We start from the raw sequence: 11,087 nt of genomic DNA on the forward strand, positions 1-11,087 counted from the left end.
ATAGATGACGATTATTCTCAAGACAAAAGGCAAACCCTTTCCTCAGAGTGCCATTGCACAACTTACCCATACGTGCCAAGGACTGTCTTCAGAAATGCTGACACTTAATTAGGGAGTTTTAGAAATAAGAGACACAAAGTTAGAGGATGCTATTGGCCTGTCGTACGAAGGAACACAAAAAAAGACTAGAAAAGAACGGAAAAGGCACACGAAGGAGTGAGGGATATTCAGCAGAGAAAGTCACTTGGAGACACTATTTCTAAATGTCCCTGTTTTATAGGGATACTATAAGAAACCAAGCCTGGAAAGTCAGGAAAACTAAATTGTGAACCTGGTTTCATTTGTAAGACAACTAGAGATCAGTAACACACAGCACATATAATCTGCTGGTGCATAAAATCTTCAGTCATTTCCCATAACGTTTGCTGCAACGGCCATATCCAACAGCACATTTCCAGTGATAGCACAACCACGAGGTCGCGAAGCGACTCGGAGAAGTCTCACAGGTAGTGTGACACAGTTTGCACAAACGTAATGCTGGTTTACTGGACGCTTGGCACCCAGACAACAGTTTTGCCGTTCAAGTCTCTGCCGGCACAGCTTGCCAGGACACACAACACAAGCACTGTGCGGCATTTGCTAAGAAACATACACAGTTCCACAGTCGTCTTTGTGTGACATCCTTCTACTGCTCCTAACAGTTGTCAGCTGCATTACTTATGTTCCAGTTTAACGCAATGACATCATATGCAGGTGACCTTGTAAGATTAATTCACCATGGCTTCTGGCATTGATTCTGTGAAAATTATCTTTATTATCCTTTTTTCTAGCAGACGTGCAACACTTCCAGTGTTCCACGGCGCCGCAGTGCCCTCATCGCACAATGGGAGCAAAGGATCCAGAGCACTGATGTCGCCAAGTCGTAAAGAGAGAGAGAGAGAAAAAAAAGAATCGTGATTTACTTGAATATGCATATATATGTATAAATGCTGATAATCTATTTCTGTGCGCCCAGTACAGGTACTTTAGTTCATTTTGCATTCCCCCTAGTGAAGTCTTTTTGAATGGGTGTCTTCGAGACGATGATGCACCAGTGTTCCAAGTGACATTTCTAGACCATGAGCTGGTCGCCGGAGCATAATCTCGCTGGCGTTGATCATCTCAAAGAGCAGCTTATTCAAGGAGTGGAAGGAATAGTGCTAGTAGATATGGAATGCCATTGTGATCTGTAAGAATGTACTGTTGGGGTAGTTGGTTTGACATTGTGCTATTTTCCATTGCAAGGACGAAACACTAGACAAGAGAAGACAGAAGGGGTTGCATTTGTTTTCCCTTCACAAAAGGGACTTGGATTTCTTTCTTGAGCGCGTGTAATGTATGCTGTTAGGCTCGACGCAAATAGGGGTCCTTTCGTATGTCCTCCTTTCCCTCTGTGATTACGACTTTGATATTCTGCAGAATCCAATACTAAACATGATTTGATAGTCAGCATGCTCTCTTGCCTGTTCTATTTCGTCTATGCAAGGAAAAATAGCACCATTGTGATTCCTGTGTGTTTTTGTTTGTTGTGCTTGGATACCACATTGCTGCGCACTTGGCATCTGGTCTGTGCGGCTGCTGAAAACCGGATGCACAACAACCATGAGGTATTTGTTAAGATGACCACGACATACTTTCACATTACTATAAACGTCAGTGGATGTAGTTTCGCATGCTGTTGGGTATACTGTATACAGTCTTCTGTGCTCAAGAAAGAGCCAGAATAACATACAGAGCCTGTTGTTTGTAACATAATATGCATTTATACCTGTGTAGGCTGGTATAAACTTGAAGTGCATTAATAAGACAGGAGTAGGAAAACTCTTGCTAGTTGTTCACCACACTAGAGGCAGATGCGACTTCAAGAAATTGTCTGTACAGTCAACCACACCTTGAGCAATAGTGAAGTTGTACGAAACAACAGCAATTCATGTGCCCAACAACCCAATTATAATGTGCCTTTAAATGTAATGCACACCATGTGTTTTTATAGGTTCAAAGTAAAAAAATAATGGGCACCAAAGGCATGCACACTCGATTTATATACCAAGAAAAATGTAGCACGCCTCCAATCTTTGCAAAAAGATGGAATTACTTTCACAGAATGAAACTGTATTCACGCTTAATGTACATCGTCATCACGTTAATGAACCACAACACATTGTTGACCGTGCCGTCAATGGCATTTGGTATTCCACATTTCTTGAATGAATCCTGAACCATCACGAATGAGATTGTGGCCCATGCTCTTACAGATGGCTTTGCCAGTTCGTCCGACGACGTAGGCAAGTCTTCAGTATGCCCCCCCCCCCCCCTCTAAAAAAAAAAAATGTGATGCAGCTCTAGTGCCTCCAGCTTAGCATTAAAGTAACTTCTTTCTTTAATGAGCCTTCGTAAAGAAAGTTGTATATTGTCACTGCCAAGCCAACCTTCAAGGAAGCGAGTTTTGTCGCCATAATGATGGCACTGATGATGACGTTTGCACTGACAGTAGGCTCCTGGAAAAGCTGTGAACGTGGTTTCATATCCAATTCCAAAGCACAAGCATTTTTCAGACCTATTTTGTGGAAAAAGGTGCACCTTAGGATCGTGTAAATAGGGTATCTACCATGACGTACTGCAGTACGGCGGCTACTGTGGATATTTCACAGAACACTTTGTACTGTGTTTTCAAATGATAACACAGTCTTGACTAGGTCATGATGAAAACTTGTATGAAGCCAGTGGGTTTGTGACAAATACCAAGAGATGTCCTGTATGCCTAACCAATTTATAAGAAAGATGCCTAGAATACCTACAATATATTTATCTAGCAGTCATTCTCTGTAGGATATACTGCCGTGAGTGAACGTTGCTGCTATGCTCCACAACATGCAGTGTTGATGAAAGCTGCCTTTTGCATTTCAAGCCAGCCTGGTGATGTGAATTTGGTACAGTTGCCTTCTCGGCAGTGTGCTCGCTTTGTAATTTCCTGTCCGTGTTGAGAATACTACTATGACTGTTTTGATAGAGCCAGTCGAGGATGAGCCTGGAATTTGAAGCTCTCACCTTCTTTTCTTTCATCTTTTTTTTTTTGGGGGGGGGGGGGGGGGGGGGGATTATTGTGTAAGCGTGCCTGGCGCTGACACACTCCGCGCTGAATGTGTACCACACTGCACTCTAGGCATGTTTATGCAGGCTTGTCCATGCTTTTTTTTATGCTCTCAAGGTAATGGTAGAAGGTTGCTAGAATAACTAAAGCATATCATTACTCAGAGTATTCTTGAGTATACTGGGACAGCCACGCTAACAGAAGAGCATATTTAGAAAGTCTGCCTAATGTCCGTTTCATAATTGTGGTGGCAATGAGTGAGAGCAAGGAATTCGCATTGGCCAGCCAAAGAAAGGACTTTCACGAGAACATATGCAGCCATCTGACTGTTTCTGGAAGCAAGTTGTGTGATATCAGTGGAGTTTTAACATGCATATGACAAATCTGCACAGTGTGTTTCACGTATATGAACAAAAAACGGTTCATTGCATGAAAAGTGAACTTATGATAAAAAAAAAAGCTCTCCTAAGTCTGGTGATTATTTTCTCTTGCTGGTGGGAGCATGATCGAACAAGACTGGGTCTTCGGGAACCTTGAGTGCACAATGCACATGACACAGCTACAGAGAAATGCCTTGCTCTAGCACAGAAATGGAAAAGAACCTGGAAGGTGGCCGCAGTGTGCCTGCAGGAATTTTAATGCAATTTGATGTATGAAGGTAGTTTCCTTGCAGGTACACTTGCCCTGAGGCATCTGTGGTGGCATGCTAAGTATGCTGCCACACTCGGCAACAATTTATCAACATTGTCTGCATCATCATCATGTCAGTGACTCTGTCACACGAAAGCAGCAGCAATTGTTAGAATACAGTATATGATGAGAATGTGTATCCTAACACTTTTTTTGCTTCAGCGTAACAGGGTTGCCAATGACACTCTATACAGATAGTACTGGCCTACTTGCTTACATTTTGACAGTGTCCTAGTGGCTATGCAATTAGAGTTACGGGCACTGGGGTATAGGAGCTCTCCTAGACTACAGTCTGATTTAAAAAAAACTGCAGTACTGCAGCATTCAGAGGTGTCGCACCACTGGAGATGGCTTGTCTTCAGGAATGATTTGCCCGCAGATGGACATATGCATCCAGCATTACCGCTGTTTTCGCTGATATCAAAGTCCTACGCACCACAGATTGCGAAGAGTGCACAACCTTCGGTCATGAAACTTTTCTGCCTGGAGGTGCCAGTTTCAGCACAGAGGGGTGAAATACTGACGAAGTCCTTGTGAAGTGCAAGTGCTTTCTTATTTCGTACAGGATTCGTGGCATCGTATTCCTGTGGCATAGCCTCTGAGGGTAGCGACAGGGTGTATAACTAATGGTCATGACGAACGAGGCCTTCATAAAGAGCCTCCTGTGATGCTGTGACTAGCCTTTTGCTTATTCTGCTGCATGAAGTTGAATTGCATCAAGCAGGACATGGTGCTTCTGTAGTTAAGCAATAGTAGGAAGCCGCTAAGTTGCACTGTACTGAAATAAGCCATTTTTCTGTCACCAAGTGTACGTCATTCGCCGCGCCTGCTGTGTGCCAAGCACTTATTAGAACACCAAGTCGTCCATTTTATCTGCCGTTATTCGGACTGTTCCTGGTGCATACATTCAGCAAGTGCAGAGCCAAGGTTGATGCATCGTCTCAGTTGTGAATGTGTTGCTAACAGCTCTACTGAAAACTTCTCTCAACTCGACTAAGACAGTGGAAGTGGCCAATTGAAGCACAGTCCTTTTTTTCCTTTTGTGTGTTTAGCTAGTTATGAATGATCAGCGTTTTTAATTTGTAGTCCTAAATGCCTTTGAGATTGTGTCATACAGTTGCAGCTTTACTTAAGTCTCCCTCTTCGCACGCAGCTCCCGTTGCAGTGTTCCTTTGTTGTTGTTACCGACTAGTGTGATTAATTACAGTCTAGCTTCTGGCTTCTTCCTGGTGCTTTGTGTGCGACTGGATTTGTTTTGTACTTATTCAAAGGTGCCACGTTTGTCACTTTGTCAGAGAGAGTGGTAGCTAAGGAGACTGTTTCTGTTTTTTTAACTTTTGCTTATGTACAAGGGCGCTTTACTAACCGCGTGCCGCAAGTTTTAGTGAGTCATGTATTTTTATAAACTTAATAAAGGACTACACAATGGATACCTTATTTTGCATTGTGTTTTTGCATTGACCTGCTATTTGTACCAGATGAGGTGGTGATGCCGCAAAATGATTCATGACTCGTATTGTCAAAGCTGTCTTAAAGGCAGATCAAAACTACATATGAACATCAGTTAATCACTGTAACCAAGTATAAATACCGTTCTTATTTAATAGTGAACTCGTTTTTATACACTGAGTGTTTATTATGCAACTGTGGTTCCACTTCAACCTAGACAGTAATGGCAATGTGCTCACCTTACTTTTGCTATGTCCTGTGGTTTGCATTTTAGCTCAATTTGTTTTCCTTTATTGCCAATTATACTGGTGTAAAACATCACATTTACGTTTGCAATAGAATCCACTTTATTTCCAACACACAAGTTGGGGGCCCCCCCAGGCAAAAAGCTGTCTCAGACAGCTTGACGTCTGTATATTAATCTGTATTCTACTGAGTCGCAACTGTTTAGTTTAAATGCCTCTGTGGAACTTTGATTATTGTTGCCATCTGAAGGTGGTGAAAGATGTCCTCACAATTAGCCTCGAGATCTTTGAGTGGCGCCCTCTCGCTTGTGACGTCAGAGGGGGAACCCCGCGCCGCGCGTGCGCTGGCTACGTGAAGGCAACTTGAGGCTGCCGGTCGAAGTGTTCTGCTCGAGTATTTGAAATGTGAGTCGGCAGGTAGTTACCGCAGTATATACGGAATATTCTAGGAAACTATGCCCTGCGAAGTCGAGTAGAGTCGCAGTCGTCATCACGCTTAGGGTGGGTTGCTCCTGGCGCGTCGTCTATATTGTCAACAGTTTGTGCACGTTCGTGTACGGCTGTGGTTTTTCGTCTTTGGAGTCAGTAATTCATTTGTCAGTAAATTTATATTTTTTCTTGTGAGAATAAGTTTGTTGTTTGCAACACCAAGTGACTAGAATTATGTGCGAAATCTAAAACTTGTATTCAACTACAATGCCACTTAGTCGACGCGAAATTTTGCCAATGAGCCCTGTGATCGGGCTTCATTTCCAAATGTGCGCAGACTAATTTACTCGCTCGGCGCGATGTTATGACTGTCCCCACCTGCGAGGGCTGTGGTTATATACAAAAATTCTTTACATAAAAAAATTCTGGGATTTTACATGGCGAAAGCACCTTATAATTATTAGGCACGCCGTAGTGGAGGACTCCGAATAAATTTTGACCATCTGGCTTTCCTTAACGTGCATCAAAATCTAACTATACACGCAGTGGCGCACCGACGGGGGGGGATTCGGGGGTTGGAACCCCCCCCCCCTGAGGCCGACTTAACCCCCCCTTTTTGTTTAACCCCTTTTCTTTCCTTACGCATTTGAGTACTGCAACTAAGATGTAAGACGCGCAATCGTCTGCACACTCGCAAAAAGCGCATTTTTTTTTTTTACCATTTCCCGTGCAGAAATCGAAATTAGTGCTGTTTAGATGGTATTGCTAAACTGTCAACACCCCCCTGGCAGAGATCCTGGGTGCGCTACTGTATACACGGGCGTTATTGCACTGTTTCGCCTCTTTGAAATGCGGCCGGTATCGAACTTGGCAGTGCAACGCCATAGCCAGTGAGCTAACACACCGGGTGGTTAGATTAAATATATAACGTTTGTTGTCCTCCTGATGCTGGCATTTACAATCTAACTCTAGCAAAAAAATCGCAGTTTCGCCCGAAAGGCGAAGCATCGATTGCGATAGCAAATTAGTAGACAGCTATACGAAGTAAGGTTAGTCGTTTTATCGGCCGTATGTAGGAGGAGGCGGAAAAACATTTATTGAGAGGAAAAAAACAAAAACAAAAAACAAGCAGGTGTCTTCCTGCTTCTGCTGGGAGGTGCTCTCAGTCGAGGGCTCCTGCTTGCAGTCTCCCGGGCTCGCCGCACCAGTTGTTGAAACTTGTAAGCATAGGCACACTAACTAAATTAACAAGCATGGTGTCACGCGCGCGTGAGTAAACATGAACACATCTCACTTATAGCCGCGGAAACTCGCCGAACGCTGGAGTGAAGAAGCGCGGTACAGCAGCGCGCGATTGACCTTCGTGCTGCCTCTCGCGCACGGTGTAAGATATATACTCTTTAGGTGAGGACACTCGCCAGACTCGATCGACCAGATAAAGTAGCAAAGGCGCTCGCTGATCGGCCCGGTGACGGCAGCGGATACCTATCGATAGGCAGTACGACGCAACTTGAACACAGAAAGTTTTGTATTGGTTTAAGCTCCCGTTGTTATAGCAACCAGCGGTTCGCGGGGAATTCGAAATGATTGAGTGACGCACGAAAGTAGGTCACCGGGGAGAGGGCATGCGCGCGTTCCTTGTCGGCGCACGCTCTCGCCTGCGTTCTAACTGAAGTTTCGTCGTTCCGCCGATAGGTATCCGCTGCCGTCACCACCCCGATAAAGCCCCTATATTTATAAAAGTAGCGCCATTCTTAGATCTTGCCGCCACCGCGCTCACCCCGGCGCTTCCTCCTCGCCCTCTCTTAGCCGCCTCCTGTCGCCCCAGCCTCCTCCGCTCCCCCATTGGCCAATCCGTGTCACGTGGAAGTTCGCGTCGTGCTTTTGTATATTTTTTTCTTTCCAGCGCGCTCCGACTGCCATTCTCGGGCCTGTGCGACGAAAGTGCTGTACGCACAAACGGATCAAACGTGTTAGGGACAAGAACTTCGTTGTGATGGCATGCTGCTGCGCCTTAAGTTGCCGCAACCGACAAGGCGAGGGCAAAATACTTTTTTTGTTTACCATCCGGCGTGCGCAAACGCTTGCTGCACACTTGATATTTGCGGCCGTCTCGCATCGTCGCGTTGCTACTCCTCCGTGTACCCGCGCGCGTATTTCTATTTCAGCCTCCGTACAGCGCTCGACCGCTGGCGCCACGCTGCGCCGCTCGCGCGTACCGCGTTTCTAGGTGGTTGCTTTCGCCGAGGGCGCTCGAACGCAATCATATGGTTCGCATGCTTGCAAACCTGGCAAGTGTGGCTGTGTGGCCGAGTGGTTACGGCGCTCGCTTCAGGATAATACGTACGCGGGTTCGAATCCCGCCCTGATTCGATGTTTTTTTTCATATCACGCTTTTTTTTCCTGTCTGTTTGCCAGCGCGGTAGTTTGAACCCCGGCGCCACGGCGGAAGCCGTGGTGCCGGGCGCCGACGCGAAGCGGCGGTCGTTGGGGTGTTGCGGAGCGCAGCGTAGCAACACCCCAAATAAAAAAATACTGCTCCAGTCAGGTAGACTGCTCCCTCCCTGATAGTGAGATTATATTTGGATCATCAAAACAGTGATGCGTTTATGAATACCACCGATCCCCTAACAGCAGGCTAGTCACCCCCAACCCAGCGTGTTCTCCGTCAACGCCTCCTCCGTTCCAACGGCGGCGGCTGGAAACATAGTACGCGCGAGCGGCGCAGCGCGGCGCCAGCGGTCGAGCGCTGTACGGAGGCTGAAATAGAAATACGCTACCCGCACTCTTGCTCGGGGCGGTGCCGCCGCCTACGAGCAGAAAAGAGAAGTACTGCATTATGACACTAACGCGCACCGACAGTGAACGCTTCGGTGGTCTCAGCACTGAAGTTGATCGCGGAGGCTGCAATTACGACGCGCTGTACGCGCTGATTTGACTCGGTGACGATTCAGTTACGTGCTTTGTCTTGCGCGTTGTTTCATATCACGCTTTTTTTTTTCCTGTCTGTTTGCCAGCGCGGTAGTTTGAACCCCGGCGCCACGGCGGAAGCCGTGGTGCCGGGCGCCGACGCGAAGCGGCGGTCGTTGGGGTGTTGCGGAGCGCAGCGTAGCAACACCCCAAATAAAAAAATACTGCTCCAGTCAGGTAGACTGCTCCCTCCCTGATAGTGAGATTATATTTGGATCATCAAAACAGTGATGCGTTTATGAATACCACCGATCCCCTAACAGCAGGCTAGTCACCCCCAACCCAGCGTGTTCTCCGTCAACGCCTCCTCCGTTCCAACGGCGGCGGCTGGAAACATAGTACGCGCGAGCGGCGCAGCGCGGCGCCAGCGGTCGAGCGCTGTACGGAGGCTGAAATAGAAATACGCTACCCGCACTCTTGCTCGGGGCGGTGCCGCCGCCTACGAGCAGAAAAGAGAAGTACTGCATTATGACACTAACGCGCACCGACAGTGAACGCTTCGGTGGTCTCAGCACTGAAGTTGATCGCGGAGGCTGCAATTACGACGCGCTGTACGCGCTGATTTGACTCGGTGACGATTCAGTTACGTGCTTTGTCTTGCGCGTTGTATTAGTGTGTCAGTTACGTGCTTCGTCTTTCGCGTTGTGCTAGCGTGTGCAGCGTAGTGCAGCTTCGATATGCACGACGGTTGCTCATGGTCATCGACGTTGGTAGTCGTGATGGAGGAGACGTGCCACCAGGCGTCAGCGTGGGTGCATCAACGCCTAAGGGCGCTTTAGCCACAAAACACCAATAGACATTATATATCAATGTGCAATAAACATTACACTACTTCTGTGAAGACACGTTTCACTTTCGTGTTCTATACCGATTCCTATATAAGAGGGATCAAACACATTTTTTGTTTACCATCCGGCGTGCGCAAACGCTTGCTGCACACTTGATATTTGCGCCGTCTCGCATCGTCGCGTTGCTACTTCCAAAACGGCATTATTAAGACCAGTTACTGACTGACGAAGCAAAATCGCGCCTCAAAAACGTCTCCGCAGGGCGCGATCGAAGTTTTCCTCGGACTTCCTCTGGTAGCGCGTTAGCTGTCGTCTGCCACGGCAGGCCCGACGCAGGCGGCGCCACTGTCGATATCGCGCCTCGATCGCGCTGGTCGCGCCGAGCGCGATAGTGGAACGGAGGAGGAGGGAAGTGGATGGCGCTACGTTTATAAATATAGGGGCTTTACACCCCGATAGACGCGCGCCCTTGCTACTTTATCTGGTCGATCACATCTAGCAAGCAAGCCGAGAAGTGTCCCCACCTAAAGAGTATATATCTTACACCGTGCTCTCGCGTCACGCGTACTAAGCCGTAAAAACACAGCGCACGGCGGGCTCTGTCCGCAGATGGCTTTCAAGATAGCGCGACCCTGGCGGGCAAGCGTGGCCGCGCTTTGCAGACGCTCCTGAGTAGAATGTGCCTCCATCCCCCCGACGCCTTGCACGCGACGGAGGACTGCGCGCTTCCTCCCCGCTTTCCTTCCGCGAGATTAGCTTTAGTATAGCGTAAGTGGCACCACGCTAAACGACTAAGCGTAAACATATAGCGGGGCCACACTGCACACGCGCAGAACGCTATAGCAGCTTTGCGCATAGCGTGTCTCCGCTATTTTCGGAATTTAGTGGAAGACGCTAACGGCTCACAAAGTTTGCTTGGCGTACAAAACATGGCGGTACCCGCGAAATGACGGCTGCCCGTTTCGTACCCATCGAATGAGCGAGTTCTACAAGGCAGCTGGACGAGTCCTGCTGCCTTGTAGAACTCGCCGATTCGCAATAAATGGTGCTACTAGTTTTCGCTTCGCGGGTGTTCCTGCTTCGGTAATGGACTACGGACGGCAAGACAACCTTGTTTTCGATATCGATACTCGGTTTGGCACACTCCTTTGCCTAACGAAAGCGTCCCTGTAAACTACAGGGTGTATCGGAAATATGTTCGAAAAAAGGTTTATAGCGTTCACCGCTGCGCTGTTCTTGCTGAAATAGTGCAGAAGGATCGCATATTGGAGTCCGGGTCCTTCAGTGGATTTTCTACAGTTAATTGCCTGTTTTTTTTTTTTTTTTTTTTTTTTTTTTTAGGCGCAAATTTGCCTTAAGGAGATGCGAGCTGGTGCCGCGATGGCG

The 11,087-nt window shown here is 47.3% G+C and overlaps 1 protein-coding gene across 6 annotated transcripts in view; it reads left to right on the forward strand.

Moving 5' to 3' along the window:
* The window catches only part of LOC119432873 (uncharacterized), a 539,288-nt gene extending 534,038 nt beyond the window's left edge, over nucleotides 1-5,250 (forward strand). For 5 of the 6 annotated variants that reach the window (XM_037700026.2, XM_037700023.2, XM_049659197.1 and 2 more), the window contains one exon: nucleotides 831-5,250. In XM_037700026.2, coding sequence (XP_037555954.1) covers nucleotides 831-926 — 96 coding nt within the window. In that variant the 3' untranslated portion in view covers nucleotides 927-5,250. The remainder of the gene's footprint in view (nucleotides 1-830) is intronic. The other variant, XM_049659198.1, reaches the window with a different exon arrangement.
* The last annotated feature ends 5,837 nt before the right edge of the window (nucleotides 5,251-11,087 follow it).

The sequence above is a fragment of the Dermacentor silvarum genome, chromosome 11, assembly GCF_013339745.2.
Source record: "Dermacentor silvarum isolate Dsil-2018 chromosome 11, BIME_Dsil_1.4, whole genome shotgun sequence".
Taxonomy (NCBI): domain Eukaryota; kingdom Metazoa; phylum Arthropoda; class Arachnida; order Ixodida; family Ixodidae; genus Dermacentor; species Dermacentor silvarum.